At 34.5% G+C, this 20,815-nt stretch overlaps 1 protein-coding gene across 1 annotated transcript in view; it reads left to right on the top strand.

The window, feature by feature from the left end:
• TRIM55 (tripartite motif containing 55) overlaps nucleotides 1-20,815 on the top strand; it is a 53,460-nt gene that overhangs the window by 16,659 nt on the left and 15,986 nt on the right. Inside the window, exons 4-8 of the mRNA XM_072411107.1 lie at nucleotides 3,456-3,551; nucleotides 16,671-16,904; nucleotides 17,221-17,243; nucleotides 17,336-17,460; nucleotides 18,487-18,692. Coding sequence (XP_072267208.1) covers nucleotides 3,456-3,551; nucleotides 16,671-16,904; nucleotides 17,221-17,243; nucleotides 17,336-17,460; nucleotides 18,487-18,692 — 684 coding nt within the window. The remainder of the gene's footprint in view (nucleotides 1-3,455; nucleotides 3,552-16,670; nucleotides 16,905-17,220; nucleotides 17,244-17,335; nucleotides 17,461-18,486; nucleotides 18,693-20,815) is intronic.

Genomic DNA, 20,815 nt, shown 5'->3' with positions numbered 1-20,815 from the left:
TTTGAGGGCTCACAGAATTTTTGATTCAACAGGCTTTTTTCTGTACTTGCACTAATATGTAAACAAATATATCAAATTTTTATGGACTGTATATACCGAATGTTTGTGTGATATTATTTTTACTGTCTTGTCACATTAAAATTACTAATGTTCCATTTCACAACTTTCATGATCAAAATCATATGTTATAATCCTATGTTATATATCCTATATCCTATATGTTATAATCATATGTTATATCCATATGTTATAATCCTATAATATTAGTCAAACACATACAAGACTCTTAAACATGATACAGAAATATGTGCTTACACTAATGCCAGTGATCATTTTAGACTGAATATATTAATTTTGACCACTGTTAAAGTAAGTTTAAATATACATTTACATTTGAAACCTCTAAACTAACTTGTACAAGTACACATGCTAAAGGGAGTTGCTTGATGACCTTCTGTTTGTAAAAAAAAATGGTAAGAAAGTTCATCTGAGTTGAGACCAAATCATATCTCCCAACTACTTTTTGACAAAAGTCACTGTCTATTTTTATTATTGTTTTCATATATTATAGAATATTGGTCCTATATCATTTATTAAACTGGCATGTCTGAAAATTGGGCCCACCAAACACTTAAAGCTCACACCAGGCACCCTAAAATGTGAGGTGTTTTGTAGTTAAAGTATCAACTTCAGTTCTTGCAGTTAAAGTATGAGCTTCCCTCTTTCTACTATTAGTCTGTACTACTAGTGACATGGACTTGTAAAGAGCTACGTAATATGTTGGCACTATATAAATACTGTGTAATAATAATAATAATACTAGCTGCCCCCACTATTGGTCTATAACTGCGTTGGGCAAACATCAATGAAATGTGGGATCAAAATTATCACCAACTAACAAACATGATGTAAAGCACAAAAAAACATTAAAGCATATTTAAAGTCAAATGTTTCATTTTGCAGTTTAATTGGAATAGGCAATAGTAAAAACCCCTCCTGCTAATAGCTCATGGGCAGCAGAACAATAGGGAAGGGCAAATCTCCTTGTCTGGTAATAACTACCTAAAATAGAATTACTTTGAGCAGATTACCCCTAATTACCTTTGGTGTGTTCAAGAATGGAAATGAGGAGATGTCTTTCTAATGGTGATGCATAAATCCAATGAATACTTACAGGAGTTATCTTCCCTACTGTATCCAAAACTAGGGAAAAGTTCTGGGTATGGGTTTTTCCTAAAGTGTAGTAATCCATACGGCCCAATAATCTCAGCTTCTAAATTCTCATGTATTCAGTGCCTTCTTCAATTTTCCTGATATGTGCTTAAATATTTCTGCAAAATACTTAAATATTCAAAGACTGATTTGCAATTTTCATTAATTCAATCCTCATAAAAACTTTAGTTATATTACTTGTATTATTATGTAAAGCTTTGTCATTTGTCATATATTATTGTATGTTGTAGCTTGTGTACATGTATATGCACACATAAACACGTCTTAGATGTCCTTTTTAAATGATAAAACACTAATTTCAATTAATATGTTATTACAAAGATGCTGCCATATAGAAAATGACATAATTATATTTAATTGGCACATTTAGCACTGATCCATTAATAATTTCATTCAGACTAATAAAATGAGGAAGAACAAAATATAGTACCTTCTAAAGAGATGATTACCCCCTTTTTACTGTGTAATACCTTCATTCCTTTTATGTTAATCTCTGGTGGATTCAACTTTCCCGGAGACAAGATGAAAGCTGTGGGCTATAGTAATTACATTTTGTATCATTGTGAGTATAACCCTTACAATAGGCATAGAGCTTTTAAATATTAAACTCATAAAGTTGCTTCGGAGTAAAGTGCCTTGTCACTATTTATCTAGGGTGTAGAGACGGACAGCTGGAGGAAAACTCCTTTTATAAAATAGTCTACAGATATTTAAGTTGTTTGCTTCTTCTTTTGATATAAAGAGCTGTAATCATGCAATACATAATAAAAGAACAAATGCATGAATGTATATTAAACTATATAAATATTAAAAATGTCTGTATTACTGTCTGAGATCTCAGGGAGATTCACTTTCTCTGTCGGCTCTGAAGACTATTGTCTTAAGAAAAACTCAGCCTTTTAGTTGTCACTGGGACAATACAGGGGAATATTTTATGTGTTTTGGTGGAAACAGTCTAAGAGAGGATTTCGCCCCATTTTAAAGAGATTTATTCTCATTCTCTATTGCATCTACTGGACAGGAAATAAAGAGAAGTCTGCCAAAAGGAATACAGGTGGCAAAAAGCTGACAAGGGTTTCTTCTGATCATAACTCCACCCCAAAAAAAGGGCCTTTACAATCAGTTTATCCATTTGGGGGAAATGATCAACTGAAAGGTGACCAGGAATTGGCATAAGTTACTACATCAACAGAAGAACATATTTTATATTTATTTATCTACAAGTCTGTTACAATTATAAGGTTCAGAGACCAACTAGTAACATTTATGGTTATCCCAGTAATATGTATGGCCATTGGCTACCTATGGTTTGATTCTATATTACTCAGGTTTAGTGGACACCTACCAACTTTGACCTGTTCAGACAAATGATATACTTTGTAGCTTAATGTGAGTTGATATTCTAGGTTTTCTGTAGGGACAATATTAGCTACGGGTACATGAGGTTAAGCACAAGCACTTTACTATCTGCTATCTGCCCTTGTTGGTGTATAATGGAATGCAGAGGGGGGATATGTGACAGTAGGCACCTCTGAATTTTTGCATGGAGTTGTTTTTAAAACAAACATTTTTTCCTGGTAAAAAAACGTTCTTCCTGCTCTAACACGATAGTGTTCTGTGCTGGCCAGGCCAGTGATGTACAACTATTATGAAAAAGGGCAGGTAGAAAAGAATTCTTTGAAACAGGCTGTAGAAGATTAGAAGCACTGTGATGATTCAAAAAAAATGAAAAGTATATTTAAAAATAAGCCATGATAATTATTTGACATATGCTCTACATTAGCAAAGTAAACACCATCAAGTTGAGTTTTAGATCTGCTTTCATAAGGGGTTTAAACAAAAATTTCATTAGAAATGTGGTGTTTGTGTGCATGTAAATGTATGTGTGTGAGCGTGCCTACTTTATATATATATATGTTTCAGAAATACTTAGTGACAAAACACAAACAGAATGCAATGACACAGATTGGGAAAGTTGCCAGCGGAGTGGGCTGTGTGATTGTGCTCTGTATAACTGCCAGGAGTCAATTCACTTTATGATATCATCACCAAATGTTAAATATGAGAACAGAAATGAATACTACATTATAAATTATTGTTTTTTGGTTATTTTTTTGTCTTTAAAACAATACAAGATTGTGTAGATACATGAATTATCTATGCACATTGCTTATGTTATTACATACATTCAACTTGTTTTGTGACTGTGTTTCCACGTTTAGTCTGAACTGTCGGAGGGTATTGCGGTCCTGGTCGGATGTAATGACCGGATTCAAGCAGTGATCACGCAGCTGGAAGAAACGTGTAAAATTGTGGAGGTAAGAATTCCAAATCTGAGATGTAGAACAATTTCTTTTTTTATTTGCAAACATTTTTTTTTCTTACATTATTAGGTTATTTCAGTTTATTTTTTATTATTTTGTGCAAATATTCCATGCTTTTTAAAAGAAGGCTGTACAGATTGGCATATATAATGGGTTCTTATTTTTTGCAATTAGGAACTAGAAAAATGTACGTGGATTAAATTGTGTCATCTTTTTTTTGTAACTCTACATATAAAAAGTCTAAAAAAAATACAAAAGTAACAATAATCAATTTTCTTTACGCTGAATAAAGTTGTATGAAAATTGGCTAATTTAGGACAGAGCGTAGATTCTGCTATCTGTTCTTAGTTACATTGTGATTCACGATCCACACTGGAACCCATGACATACAGTACATACTGTACAGACATAATATAAATACATTTTTTGCCACAGTGAGTACTCCATGATTAGAGGACAGTCAGTCGTATAACAGGCTTTCCTCCTGGCCTTTTCCCTAGTTTTAAGTTTCATCCCAGCCATTCTCTAACAGGGTTCTCTGAAACCCTAGGGATCATCCAGATTTTGCTAGGGGTTCCTTGAGCTGCTGCTGATTGACCTTTCATTGGATGGTGCCTGTCTAGTTTTGAGTCGGACACCACTTTGCAATAACAGTGGCATGATAACAATAATCTGTTTAGCTATGTAAAGTTGGAATTATGAACCTCCACTTGCTTTTCTAAATTAGCACTAATGTGGCATTTTTTCTCCCTGACCCCCACATTTTATATTTATGTGTTCCCTAAGACCTGAAAAATGTTTCAAGGGTTCCTCTGGGGAAAAAAAAAATAAATGCTACTTTATACAGTTATCAGCAGGGAAGATTCCCATTTGGAGGTCCCTACCTTTTTTTCTGTTGACAAATGTAACAGTTTGTGATTTCTTATCACTATTAGTCCCAAAGGTAATGGTCACCAAGCCAAATACTTTCTAGGTGATTCTCCCCAGTAAGAACACTAACAGCAATCAAAATAAATATTCATAATTAAAATAACACATTAAGAGTTTACATACACTTTAGGGCCACACCAGTCTGGAAGCATATTCTCTCAGGAATAAATACATCCTCCATCTGGGATTTGTATAATATGACACATTACAAGGCTGGCATACTCTTCTACAACTGTTACAACAACCAGGAAATGCTGAAGCATGTAACACACTCTGCATATCAAATAATTTGGCATGGCTAATGCATTAGATTATAGAAAACACTCAGCCTGATAAGTATGTAAGAGCTACCGGATTACATGAGGACTGTTGTCTGGCACTGCACTGTACTTCAGATACATTCTGAGTTTAAAGCTCAGGATAGACAGGGTTTAGCATTAGCAGAAACCTAAAACTATACCTTACATAAAAAAATAATAAATACATCTTTCTTAGTTTGATCTACAATATGGAAAAGTTTAAATTTATTTCTAGATTTATTTTAGTTGTGTGAACATATCCCTGCGACAGTAGACCAAGAAATAGGGTGAGGGTGTCATTGTCAATGGAACAAAAGCATTATTCTAACCTAAGTTCAGTTAACTAGAAATGTGTTATTGTCAGTGGCTCCATGGAGAAAATTTTGCATCACTTCCTGATGGAAAATACAAGTGCTTTGGCAGGTGAAGCAGATCCTACATACAGTTGTGAGAAAAAAAAAATTTAATCAAAAGATTTTGTGTGTTCAGGACATTGCATGGTCCCATAAATAGGTAAATACAACCTCAGATGAACAACACAACATGACATATTATAGTGTGTCATTATTTTCTTTACAAAGACCAAGTCAAATGCAAGAGCAGTGTGTAAAACATTAAGTACACTCATATCACTCCCATAGGAATTAGGAGGGAAAGGAGCAACCAGGTCCAGCTAATCAAATACACTTCATTACCTGATCATCATTAAGAAAGCAGAAGTTTGCTGGTGTGGAGAATTCAGGTGTGTGCTAAAATAATGCCAAGGAGAGAAGCAATTCTTTCTGCCCATCAATCTGGAAAGGGTAATAAGCCCATTTCCAAAAAAATTTGAAGTCCATCCTTCTACTGTGAGAAAAATTATTCACAAGTGAAAATATTTGAGATAGTTGTTAATCTTCCCAGGAGTGGAGATATCAGCAAATTCACCCCAGGGTCAGACCGTGCAATGTTCAAAAAAATTGGAAAAATCCCAAGAGCTACATCAAAGACTTTACTAGCCTAAGTTAGCATGGTAAATGTTAACATTTATAGTAAACAAAAAGAAAAAGAATGAACAAATATGGCTTGATTGAAAGGGTTCATATGAGAAAGCTTTCTCTCGAAAAATAACAAAATGGACTCATTATTTAAAAAAATACTATACTAATGAAAAATAATGTTTTTTAGCAATCAACTCTTCCTTGCACAAAAAATGGTTTCACACATTTGCAATAATATAATAAAATCTTTTTGAAAAATTGTAAAACAGTTATGTACTGTATGTGTAAAAGTTAACATGTCACCCTGCCATTACAAGCAAACCACTTAACTGAATGGTTCTGTGGACCTTGGATAGGGTATTTAAGTTATGGTTGGAATTTTTTTCTCTAGAATTCTACATTGAATCACTTTTATTTTTTTATTTATCCAGTACAACGTGGGTGGTGGTCTGAGATACATATGAGTAAACTATATCAATGTCAGCAGTGGTTATAGAATGGGAGTGAGGGGCAGACCCCAAATTCTACAGGCTTTTGGTATTTTGTTTACTGCAAGTTTAAAGGCTTCATGTTTCATTGTAGTATTGTGAATGGATGCTTAGATAACGCAGAGTTCAAGTATAGTTTAGGTTTACTTTAGAAGGAGATAGAGTGGTGACTTTCATAGACCAAATAAAAGCCTCTAAAAATGTCACACAGTTTGGATTGATGAATCTGTAAAAAACAGGAAACATTGTAGGGTAACTCATTTTAAGATAAATGATGACCGGTATTATTGCTTAAAAACTGTTTTTTTTTAGTAAAAATTATTTTCATATATCAGATTTAAATTTAGGTCCACTGATCCTTTATTATCTTCTTTGACTTGCATATGCAGCACTTAAAGGTCACATAGACACACAGTACCCAAAATAACCTAATCTGAGAAACCTTGCAATCTTTAGGTGTCAGAAGTGAATAATAAACTTGGCAGTGGATCAGCTCACTGAGTCATTTTAGTAGAGCCATACATTATGCTTAGATTTCTAATTAGACATGTGCCTAAGGACTAGCCTCAGTGAGGGATTCCATACTTCCATCCCTGGCACCTGAATAAATTGTCGCTCGTTACCGTTTGGTAGGATTGATCATTGGTTCACTTTAGTCTAATGTGAATAGTAGTTGTGCAACTCCTTGTACCAACTGTTTAAAAGGGATAGATTTATCTTATATTTATACATTACTAGCCACTATTTGTATTTGTGTTCAGCATTGAGAGCACTGCTTTAGGGATGTATGGTTATATTGACATGCAATGAACATGGCACAACATCTACGTGATAGCAGTCTGGTATATTCATTGTTCAGGAATCCAGCAAACAATTTGTTACTAAACAACCTCCTGCTAAAGTGGACCTTACATCACTACATCCAAGATACACAGTAAGATACCCCTAAGATGTTGTCCAAGAATCTTCTGTCTTACTTAAATGTGAGACATCAGTGGGTTCAGTTATAACAAGATACATTCACAGGGTGTTCATATTGTACCTATTTTTACTTATTATTTTTGTTTATCGCTTGTTTCTGGATGGTATATCCCATTTTTTTCATATTGTTGGATTTAATGTTGGACTTATTGCTTCTCATACTATGTGAACGTTACTGTTATTCCAACTTCAGCAAATCAAGACATGCTTACATTTTTTTTCAACTTATTGATGTTTATTGAGTTTTATACTGTGTCGTGTTATTATACAGGTTTGTTCATTACATGTCTGTGCTATTAAAAATGAAAAACTCAATAAAAAAAAATTTAAATATAAAGTAAACCCTACAGCTAAATTCCCTTGATGTCCCTCCTACCCCCTCCCCAAAACCATTAACCTCCCTAGCGGTAACCCCGAGAGTGACTCGGGGTAGAAAAAAGTTGCTACAAGTAGTAACCCTGAGTCACTCTTGGGGTTGGAACACCTAGGGAAGGTTAGTAAATAGATCGCTTACCTGATCCGCGGGGGTCCCGCGCCGTCCAGCACCGCAATCTCCGTCTTCTTTCTTCTTCCTGCTTCTGCATCTGATGAGTCACTGGGGAGTTCCCAGTGACGTCGGTGCGTGTGTACGTCCCGGCCGGGTGGGGCGGGAAATTCAAAATCCATTTGTATTGCATTCAATACAAAATAACTATTGAATGCAATACATTCGATTTATATGTGTAAAATCAGTACATTGTTTTCAAGAACATTTATTTTACAGTGTAATAATAGTATGAGTATAATGTGTATTTTTTTTTTTAAATATATAGATTTTTTAATTTATTCAATTTATTGTTTTTAAATGATTTTGTGTTTCAAACTTTTTTATACTCTTACTATTATACTATTATATTATACTGTAAAATACATTTTCATGAAAAACAATGTACCGCGTTTAGACATATAAAACTGGAAAGAAATGAACCACTAGGGAGGTTAAAAATGTTAAAAGTTTATGAAATGTAAAGACCTTTTCTTTGGATATTTAGAGCTTCAGCCACTCACTTCCTGATGTTTGACCTAGGCTGCAATAGCATATCAACATCCACAACTTCCCAGCATATATAAATCATTCATACCTATAGATGATCAATGAGATGCAAAAAATTAGATGTACAAATTGCATGCAAATTTTTTACTAATTGCATTATTTCAAACTGAGTCGATCAAACTTCTATTTTCAATTAATTAAATTGCTGGGGAAGTCAGGGGGCTAGTAGCAACAAACCCCAAATGAAAAAACATAGTTTTCCTTAAAGGGGACCAATGGCCAATTACCACATTTTTAACATTATATAAAAGAATGGCTGTCCCTTTTTATATAATGAAAAAATGTGTTTTTATACATATATATGTTTTGTGGTGGTCACCTTCCCATTATTTCTTTGCCACTGCAACGATACAAACTGAAGGGAAAACCTGCAGCTTCCTGGGATATCTGCCTTACATATCTCAGGAGGTTGTGGGCTACTACTTCTGCGCATGCCCATGATCAGGTGACATAAGAAGAACCCATAAGAAAGAAGGCCAAGGAACAGTGATCGCTGGAAAGGGAAGGGAAGCCAAGCCAATGCAGGACTCACTGGGCTCACTTTGTAGACAGATTGAGGGCTTTCCATCGGTATAGGTAAGTGAACTTTTTTCACTGTTTCACTTTAAATCAAACTGAAAATTCACTTATCGGTCTTCAGAATTAATTAGAAAATTGTACTGTTATAAGCCATGCAAAGTGCGAAGATCACAAATTATTGTAAAAAGCTAATCACATATACAATATATAATTTTTCAGTGACTCCTTGTCTATTCTCCGTTGAAAACATAATAGGTAGTTTTCTTCTTTTCTCTCACCAATTCTCCTTAGTAGCTGCAAAAGTAAATATCTTCATCAATATTACCCTTAAATTTAAAAAAAGTAGTATAGCAGGGGCCTTATCAAAAATGCATTACAATTATTTATTAAATAGAATTGTTTTTTCTGGTCTGTGTTTTCTAGTTGTTTTTTTTTTATTATCCATAAGAGGAAATAGCATATGTGCCTATTTTAGAATTTTATGGAAATAAACACCTTGTGCCATACTACTCATTAATGTTAGTAATAATAATAATGCCATAAAACAAGTAAAAAATACAACTGCTATATTCTAGCAACTAACAGACAGGTCTTGGTTTGGAGTATAAAAAAAGTATGATTGTTGTGTAATATACATATTTTATATTTGGTCAGCTTCCAGAACTTGTTTTGTGTACTGTACAGAAAGCCTAGACACAGATGGGAGGTATCTGCAAGTGTAGCCACTGGCTCATGAACCTTGTTACACTTGCCAACACCATGAAAATAATTTATGATTTTGTAAACCTAATATCACGCAACAAGATAAAAAAACATTTTTCAGAAAAGCTACAGAAAGTCAAGATTATCTAACAAATGCCTATTTGTCTTCATTTCTGAAACATCAAACCAGGATTTAAACACATTTACAGGTAATAAAATAAAAAACTTTGGTTTTTGGAAATCAGAATATACGTTTTGTTTAAAAAAGGAGTTGCAAAAACCAATAAATATGAAAAAATAGCACTTTTACCTTTTTCTATGTAATAGAAAAGCATCTAGAAAGCTGTCCAGTACCTGACATGCTGACAAATATTGTACTGGTACTCACTAGATCAAGCTGATCTGACAGCACAAGTTGGATGCAGTAGAATGGAAGAGTTTCTTGGTGCCTTATTTTTAAGTATAGCTGTACTTTCATTTCATAAACTCCCTTTAAAGTAAATATTTCTTGCTTATTTAGCTGTCCTGGTCAACAGTGCAGTGTAAAAGCAGACACCTACAGTTACCCGATAGTACCCTGATAATTAAAAGGCAAGTATAGCTATTTTGTAAATTATTTTTAGATCAGATATAAAATTTAGAATATGATTAGTTTATATTTAAAATGCGTATAAAGCTAAAGATTGTATCATCCACAAATTGGCAAGTCATTAAAAAAAAAATATGGCCAAAGATGACATCAACAGCATGACTGTATTACTTGGTCATGTTTTACCTGCAAAACTTTGCAATGAAGTAATGTCAAAGTATATCCAAACCCAATCATTAAAGTCAAATATAGGCATTAACAATGTCATTTCTGCAGCTTGATTATCCTGTGATTAACGGCATTGTAATTCACCTTATTTGTCATCTCTTAGACAAAAAAAAAAAATAGGGCAGCCTTTCTCTAACTTGAAATAGTTTTCAGGTCTCAGGGAATTGGTGGCCAGTGGAAAGAATACTCACTACTATGGTGGTAAGAATAGCACCCTTATAGATGACTAAAAAAAGAATCTTGCAGATAGCTCTACTAAGTGGTTTTGGCCCTAGAACTTTGCAGAAATCTTCAAATGGGAAGTCAATGAGACACAGTTTAAGAATCCCCTAACAACTTCTGGAGGAGCCTTGTAGTTCCACAGAACTTTGGTTGAGAATGTCTGATTTAAAGGAACCCACTGCAAGGCTAATTTTCCTTCCAGTCCACAGTTCAGCTCCGTATCAGTTTTGGCTAGAATAGGAAGGGTTTAAAATCTCATCGTGTTTGTCAGCAGAACAAGTGTCCAAATTTAAAGACATTCCCTGTACTTCTGTTCTGTTGCCAATCATATATTCTAGTTTTTTTCTTTTATTATTCCATGTTTCAATATTACTGTAACACTATAAATGCATTTTCGATTATAATAAACCTTACTAATGGAAGTTTAATTAATTTATTTTTCTTGCACATATAAAACTGCACTGAGCAATAAATAGTTATCACAAGTTTTACTGGATGGTAATGGCAGAAATATGTGCTGTGTTTTTGTGTGGACACTTGGAAACAAGTAAGCAAGTTTGGGAATAACAGATTACTATGTGACATTTACACACTCAAGCTACTGGAGAGAATCATTTATTTTTCTGTCCGTCCCCCTAACAGGTTTGTTCTTTCAAGTTGCTTAAGGCCAATCAGTCACAAGTTAAGTCACGATGAAATCTATGATTCCAATTAGAGGGCCACCTAAGCCATTAATTATTCTTCTGCAATCTGCCAGATTTGGCTGCAACTCTAATAGGCTTTTCAGGGTCACTTTGTAGCTCAGTATTTCTTTTATATTTAAAAACGTAATTCATAGTACTGATCAAAGCGGCTGGTGATTATGTAGTCTTTAGAATATTTATGTTCTAAATACCATGGGGATTGTGAATCTTTATGGCACAATTAACAGCAAAAAAAAAACAGACTTTCATAGCAGTCATAGTAAAACTGATGAAGAAAGCTTAACATGTATGCAAATACTAACTAAGTGTGACTTATCTTATCTGTTCTCTATTGGTCTGTTAAAAATACTTTTTAAAGCATTTTGGTATATGTGTTCGATCAATTGTAAGAAATATCTGTTGTTCCCGTAAGAAAGTTTGGTATCTGCGCATATTTATCATTATTAGTCCTATTTGTTGCATACAGAAGCCTTAGTTATTTCCACAGCATACACCATCATCTTTTGTAGTGTTAATGAACTTTCTGTCCCAGGGTCACAACACTCCTATTTCATAGACACTATACAACAAATGAGTTTTGGCAGACTGGGGCAGGAATTGTGGTATTACCAGAAGCATGAAAAGAAAATTAGGAAGAACATATTTTAAAACCATTGCCACAAATAACAGCTACATCTAAGGACTGGTAAACTCCAAATAATACATTTCATTTCTTGGGTTTAGATGAGCTTATTAAGTTTTACCTAGTTTGTTTGAGAATGACTTTTGGAAATAGGAGACAGAACTGAGAGATCTCCTGTAGTTGCTACAGGTATATTGGTTTTACGTTTCCAGGTAAAGAATTCCCCAAATATAAAATACAGGGAACCTTTGCATGAGTCAGGCGGTCTGTTCTTCTTCAAGCAAATCAGATCCATTCTCCCATCTGCTTTGCTTCTTAATGACAATCTCTATAAAATGCTTCTTACTGTGTGGGATCAACATAAGGCAGAGTGCTTTACTGCTGCATGCAGGCCATCCTGGTGCATGAGTACAGAAAATAGCTTTACCATTCCTAATGTATCCATCTTAGAGGCAATTAGAGATCTGCTATAGAAATAAAATCAATTTTAGATGAAAACAGAAGACTAAATATAAAAGCTGAAAACAACTGGAAGTCCTTGTTCTATTTAACTGCATTATACGGGCAGCTGCAAAAACTCTTTTTATAATGATTTAAATATATTTAATGACTCTTTTATTTATACTACAAATTGTAGAGTGTCATGACCACCCACAGTCATTGTGTACTGGAGCCAATAGGTTTTGAGTGTTTATAGTAAACTACATAATGATATTTGAAATACCATTGCATGTTCCTGTTTTAATATCAGATATGTTAGGCTGATCAATGAAATATCCTTATTTACATGCAACACAGTGGATGGATCCTTCTATGTTATTGATTAATGTCATGCTTGAATTTGGTATTCACATCTTACACACAGAAGTTATTAGTGACCCATTTTGTCACCAGGAATGGTAGCTGTCCCTAATCATCAGAAAGTATTAAGCTGGCACAGAGAAGTCAATCCTAAAGATAGATGGATGATCTTCAGAACACAGCAGCTGATAATAGCAGGCCGATCAATATACACTCATGGCATGAGCAGACAGACTAACATATTGATTAAGTATAGTTTGTATGTCTTGTAGTCTCTTAAACACTTCTGAGTAGAGAAGGTGTGCACTGCAGAGTCAGTAACAACAAGCCGATGGCGAATGCTTAAGGATGATTGTTACTTCAAGGTGCCAAGTAGAAGCAATGATCTTATTTTAACCGATTGGATACTTTATTCCCTGCTCCAATTATTAGGATATATCCAAATACAAATACACCTAATGCAACAAAAAAATCTGCTATTAAAATAAATATATCGATATGTATCTATATCTAGATGTAGCTGTGCATTCTTTGTGGAACTACAGATTAGTAGTAGGTTTTCAGCATCGTGTTATAGAAAATTTCCAACATACGTATCCATTTAAAAATGAAATCCAATTAAAAGTTTCTCATTATCATTCTATTGATGATGACTAGGATGATGATTCTTCAATTGTATGATAGTTTTAGACTTCTGCAAAAATTGGACATTTTGCAAGAGGTTCCCATTCCCTCCAAGCAACTTCAAAATAATGTGTTATAGGAGTTATTTATAGAGGGAACCAAATAGCGAGACATGACAAAGAATCCTATCACTAAGCCTGTTTAGGATTAGGTACATCAGAGCAGGTGGATCAATAGAGGGGGCCTTCACTGACAAGTGTTCACTGTTCTCACACCCTTCAGGCAAACAGTGTGAAAAAGGTGCTGTTTTTCAGTTCTAGAATGTATTACCAAAAGAGTCTAAAATTCCAACAAGGAAACAAAAAACATTGTTAAAATAAAGCAAAAAAAAAAATACTTTTTATGCATGCTAAAGTGCATATGTGTTTTCAATTGTTTAAAGAAGTAGTAAACATTGGACCTTTAACAACCAAAAACACAAAACAGTTTTTATTACAAAAGCTTGAAAATGCAAAACACACTCAAAACTATTATTCAATATCCTATTTTCTTCCTATTGCCTAAGTTTAAACACATGGAATGGTGAATGCCTCATTTGTATACTGGTAATATATTTTTAAACCAGATGATCTTTTAAAAAAGTGAAATAGCCAAACTTTACAAATTGGTGACTAATAGACATGAATTTATTCAGTTTCATTCAGTATTGGGCTATGCAAGATATGCATGTTTTCATATTTAGAACTGTAAAGAATTGTGAAGTTCTGTAAGAAATAATGTTTATCAGATTCATGCTGCCAGACATTTCTCTTTTTATGTTTTATGCATGTTTTAGTACATACAATTGGAAGAATAACGATGAAGTGATATGTCACTTGCACATGCTCATGAACTTTGCCCAGAATGGATTAGCATTTAAATGTAAACTATATGTAAATGTTTTAGATTTCCTGTGTTGTTGGTTCTTGCTTAAACCTCAGACATGCTCTTTTATCAGTCCATGGGTGAGAGCAGATGGCCTTTCCAAATAAGAATGAGAACGGTGACCTTGTTAAATGTTACCATTACCCACTCACTGGGCCTGACCTTGGAACAATGATCATGCAGTAAACAAGGTTAAAATCTGTAATAGTTTAGCTGCTATATATATATATATATATATATATTTATAAAAGCATTTGAATACTTTGCTTGGTACATGCAGAAAAATGTTAAAATCTGGAGCTTCACTAGCAAATTGGGGAATCCCACCCAGTACAACTCCAAACATAGATATGAGTTAAGGATGAAAATTATACATTTGTGGAGTAAAAATAGGCAGGGTGAACCCTTCTATAATATATTCCAACTTTACTGAAGGAAGTGGTGAAGGTTCATGACACACATTTCCTATGAAATGTGAGTGAAATATACCAAATAGGGCAATGTATCATTTTGCTGCTACCATGATTTTCCTGTGCAACCTACACAAAGAAAAAGGAGTGACTTTATTACACTGAATAGTCTGGAACCCCTTTGGGGCATGTTCCCATGGTCCTCCTGACCGCACCATTCCCCAGCAATTTTGGAGATAATACTATGACCCTGATTTATTAAAGTTCTCCAAGGCTAGAGAGAATACAACTTTCAACAGTGAAGCTGAGTAATTGAGCAAATCTGAAATGGATTTCCTAAAATCAAGTTATTTGTTAGCAAATGTTTTCAATCCTGGACCAGATCAATTCCAGTTTTGCTGGATCACCCAGCTTCACTGATGAATGTGTATTCTCTCCAGCCTTGCAGAACTTGAATAATTCAGGGCCCATATTCAACAGGTTTGAAACGGACCTGAAAATAAATGAAATCAGTCATCCTTTTTGTGATTTATGTAGTAAATTGCAAGTTTTTTTTTTCTTTAAGCTGACACATCCCTTTATCCCCAACTATTTTGGTGGCAATACCATGTTTATCAGCCGTAGGTTTTAATAGCTCAGGCCATTGCCCAGTACAATATATGGCGTCATAACATTTGCAGATGTAATATTGTAAATGACCTCTTCGGTGACTGATTATCTCTGCAGTGTCCTTTGGAAAGAGCATTCTAATTGCAATGTACCATGAGAGCAATCATCTTCCACTTGTGTCTCACTCTAGCCTTCCACATGTCTCCTGGTTAAGAATGAAAAGTGTTAGTGACTTGGTCACATTTCAGTCTGGGTCACTGTTTGCGAGCTGGCTTTATTTGATGTAATGAAAGCTACGTGAATGCTTATTGGATTTAAATGTGAAGCCTTATTGGTTTGTGATAGGGTCAGAAGAACAATTTAAATGCAAAAAAAAAAGAGGAATAAAGATCAAAAATACCTTATGCTCTCAAATGATGCATACAGTGATAGTAAATGGCTGTGTCTTTTAATTCCACAGAGGTCCCAAACTTGCTCATCTATTGGATTTGATAAAAAGACAATGCTATTATCACAGCTATAACTACATTAAAAAATCATTATCTAATGATGTGCCTTAACAGATTTCATTAAAGAGATTTATATCATAGGTAAGAAATGTATAAAGAAATCTTCTATGGTTATGTTAAAGAGTACCTGTAGATAACCTGTAGATAAGTATAATCAATCAGCGCTCTCCTAATTTGAAGCCTATAAACTAAAAAAGGGTAGGACAGTTCAATCAGTTTATTTTGATAATACAATGCAGCTAGTTTAAGCATTCATTTTATGAGTTATTCTATGCTTTTCATGTTTTTTTCCTGCTTTGCAACCCGTTCTTTATTGCAAAGGGCTCAAAAAAGGATAGTGTCTGCGTCAGAGCACACCCTGATCTTCTTAGATTCCAGGTGCAGAGGATGAATGGTTTAGCCGCTCAGTACACTGATGAAAGTGTTAATCATGCCCATTGATAGGAAATATTATCCTGCTTGTAATCTGTGTTAAAAATCAGTATTTATTTAAGATAAAAAGGATTATGTAATGTACAAAATAGGGTATATAGTGCAGGGTTCAATATTAAATGTACAGAACACCTTACACAGTGCAGCCATTAGGCTCATGTAATATTGTGCCACTTTCTATTTCTATTCAATAACAGTAAAAAATGTCTAATGCTAGTGGAAGGGAAAAAGTCCCTGGCGTGAGGGATCACTATGGGGAAAAAATGCCCCAACGTTGATAAAAAAGATTTGTACAAGGTGTGTTGGAGAGATTGTGTGAATATTTTTGGAACTGGTGAATGTTTTGTTGAATTAGAAATACTTGTTTTGTGTTGTCAATGTCTTTGAATCATGGTGAAGATTTAACCCCATATGAACAAGCCTCCAAATAAATTCCTTGTTTTTCAGGAAAACTGCAAGAGACAAAAAGAGCAGCTGTGTGAGAAGTTTGATTATTTATATGCTATACTTGAAGAGAGAAAAGGTGAACTGACCCAAGTAATCACAAGAGACCAAGAGGAAAAACTTGAATATGTAAGGTCTTTAATGAAGAAATATGGAGATCATATGGAAACAGTTTCAAAACTGGTGGAAACAGGAATTCAATTCATGGACGAGCCAGAAATGGCAGCATTCCTTCAAGTAAGTTCATATGGTAATTTTTTATATATTCATTCTCAGCTGTGTACCTGAGATATTGGCATACTTAAAAAGAGAGGGTATAAAGTGCTTTAATTTAATGTTTACCTGTGTATTTGCAAGGGGAAATTTCTTAAATAATACTGATTCTAAAATGAGTGCTTAGTTGCAAAATGCAGTGAAAGTTTTCTTGGCAAGAAACAATATGTTATAATGATAATAAAGGCCAGAAATAAAAATACCAAAAGAAAGGTAACAACTATGCAACTATTTTGCCTAAAATATATATTTTTTTAATTTTGTTTTGTGTGCTTTACAGAATTCCAAGACTTTGCTGCAAAAGTAAGTACCACTTATTTAGGAAAGCTATTATTCAAATGTGTATTACTCAGCTTGTGACTATAAATTGTATTTTCTGCTCTTTAATATTTTAGAATAACAGATGCATCTAGAGGATTTCAAATGGAAAAAATTGAACCAGGATATGAAAACATGAATCACTTTACAGTAGACCTAAACCGAGAAGAGAGAGTAATACGTGAAATAGATTTTTATAGAGGTATGGGCCATGTTCATATAAGTGTGCTGTATATAAAGAATGCTAATAACATTTGCATCAGAGTTAAATAAAATGTTTTATATATGTGAAATAATTTAAGAAGATAAAAAATCTAAAGGTTTCATATATAGCTGAACAGTTTATATAACCCACCATTTATCTGAGTTTCTTTTTGATCACTTTACCTACACTGCTATCTAGTAGGGCAGCCAGTGGCCTTTGTCACATCTATCCCTAAAATAAGGCCCACAACATCCTAGTGATCTTATTGATGGTGGCAATTTGTCAGCTATAGAATAACAAAAGATAGGAAACAGTCACAACTGGGGATTGTGAAAAAACACTCTTAGAAAGAGAAGGTAGTTGTTATGCATGTAGACTCCAAATATTCTTTAGTACATTTGCTACCTTAATGTCTCATAAAAAGAAACTTTTTTGGCCAATTTGGCCAACAAATTCGGAAAGACATTTTATGTACAGATACTTCTTAAACCATACATATATATATTCAGCTTACTTTAGCAAAACTTGAGCAAACAATCCAATAAAAGCAAGTATTCATACATTTCAAAGATTTACTCTCTACTCAACGCATTTCATTTGAAGTTTGGCAGGAGAGTGAGACAACAAATGCACATGTAAAATGATGTCGTAGACATAGAGTAACAATAAGTTTTGGACTAAAATCTCACAGTACAAATGCCATTAACCCACAGTCGGCAACACGTGGACAGGTCCTGACGCCATATGCATCTCTGTCACACTCCAAAATCAGGGGGGGCTACCATGTTGGTAGGGTTGTGGTTTCGGACCAACCAACATTTGGTGGGTATGGTACCATAGTAGCATGCTTGGACACTAGACCCAGGACTGCTTTATTTACAGAATCAGTCCTAATCAATACCCTACTGCACCACTCATAATTATTAATGAACATTCAAAATTGTATTTGACATTAGTAAACTATAAAGACAGCATTGATGTGCTTACAAATCTACTAACACATTCTACATCCAAATGATATAGAAGAAGAAGAGGAAGAGGAAGATGCTGGGGAAGCTGAAGAATCCGAAGTTAACACAGAATCTTCTGGTGAAGAGGAAACAACTGAACAAGTGACCGAAAGCCCTCAGGCCACAACAGAGGCCTCCATCACTTCCACAAGTACCAACATAGAACAGACTTCTCCTCCAGAGACAGTTCAGCAGGATGCAAGTCCCCCTGCCCCACAAGTAATATAATAACCTTAACTCGCACTAACAATAATAATGTTTACTTCGTGATACAACCCACAAATTGCTGTGAATTTTTGTTTTAAATAGAGCTGAAACACATAGGAACCAAGTAGTAATATATGTTTATCAGTATATGAAGGAGATATTACATTAGTGTGGTGTACTAAGCTGTAGGTGAAATGCAGACATTAAATTATTTGATGATGACTCTACTTTGCATTTCGGAATTTCTCATCTAGAATATCAAATATTTCCCAGTCTTATTGTAGCCTAATTATTTTATAACTACATATACCGATATTGTTTTCTGTTGTAAAGAGTAAAAATGATTTGACATAAACATTTTTAATTTTTATCCGGCATCTTCAACTTTTGTATTTAGTAATTAGAGAAACAGACTTGAATGGAGACAAAGGCAATCAAGTCTAAAAAAGGGACCATCTGATTTTTACTTGCAAATATTTGTTTTCTTAGCTTTGTATCAGATCAGACAAAGCTCAATATTTAGCATATGTATTTGTACTTTAAAATCTTTAAAATCTAAAATTTTTGTTTAACCACTTATGTGATGGGAAGAAAACCACTGTACCAGTGACAGTCAAAGCTAACAGTGGGCCCCCATCTATCTTGGGACCCCCTTTTGGCCCTGGCTGTGGGTACCCCTGTTGGCTGAAGAGAGCCTGGGGCCCTCATGCAGTGGTACACTTTGCATCCCCCAATGTCCGAACCTGCAATATACCATTTCCTGGATTAGTTTTACTGTTTTTAAATCACCTTTCTTGACCATGGTAATGATGCTGATGTCCAGTAAGCAGGCTTCAGGTGAAGACTTCATATACTAGCTGTCTTTTTTCTTTTGTTTTTGTAAATTCCCATCAGCAATTACAGTACAAATAAAAAAAATAACATAATATATAGACATAATAAAAACAAACCCAGATTCTCCCCTTCCCTATATGTACCAACCCTCACCACTACTTCAGGGCTTAAGTTTGGGAACAGTGCCAACAGGAGTTTACTCTACAGAAAAATATTCCAGCAAGCTTAGCGGAAGTAAAAATAGATCCTGTGAATAAACCTAATGTATGGTCCTAGTTCTAGCTGAAAGCAGAAAATTAAAGGGATAAATTGTCAAATATAATTTTAATTGCTTTCATTCATCTCTGGAAACTCATTGGTCCAACATTTTAAATCCCTACACGCATTTAAAAAGTTGTTAGGTTGAGAACAGAAGAATTTTTATGTCCTAGAGTGTACTTTACTGCAGGATTCAAGCATAGAGGCATGATAAGATAGATTCCCAGCACTAAAATTAGCCCCATATGCATGGCACAACAGCATTTATCAAAGCAGATAATGTTTTAGGTAATCTGCATGATATCAGATGAATTCTTGACCCCCTTCGAAGCCCATTTGACCGGATCCAGTTTACTGGCAAAACTGAGAAAATCCCCCGCAACAAGGTATAGAGTGATGGGGATTTCTCTGAGGCAGATCACATATGTTAAACTCTTTTCCAAGCCTGCAGCAAAGTGAACTACAACAATTTGAGATGGACAGCACGGTGGCTCCGAGGTTAGCACTCTGGCCTTTGCAGCATCAAGTCCCAGGTTCGAATCTCGGCCAGGATACTATCTGCATGAAGTTTGCAGGTTCTTCCTGTGTTTGCGTGGGTTTACTCTGAGCAATTTGGTTTCCTCCCACATTCCAAAAACATGCAGTTAAGTTATTTGGCTTCCCCCAAAAATTGAGCTTAGACTGCAATAAAGGCATATAACTGAGGCAGGGACATTAGATTGTGAGCCAGCTAGTAACATTACTATGGATTTTGTAAAGCGCTGTGTAATATGTCAGTGCTATATAAATATTGTGTAAAAATAATTATAATAATGTATTCTAGGAATACTACATTCCACAAAAAAGTAATACTGTAGTTATCCAACTATAAATCTAGACAGGTGAATTCCAAAATATATGCAGAAAGGGGGACCAATATAATTTTAGCAAGAATAATCATCTTAAGAGAAAAAGGCAAATTTTCCTATTCCATCGATTTAGTTCTGCCCATAGAGAACAATCCATTAACATTTAAGAGTATGAAACTAGGAATAGGCGATTTC

This window comes from Pyxicephalus adspersus, chromosome 5, assembly GCF_032062135.1.
Source record: "Pyxicephalus adspersus chromosome 5, UCB_Pads_2.0, whole genome shotgun sequence".
Taxonomy (NCBI): Eukaryota; Metazoa; Chordata; class Amphibia; order Anura; family Pyxicephalidae; genus Pyxicephalus; species Pyxicephalus adspersus.
This window is presented reverse-complemented; position numbering and strand designations above follow the sequence as displayed.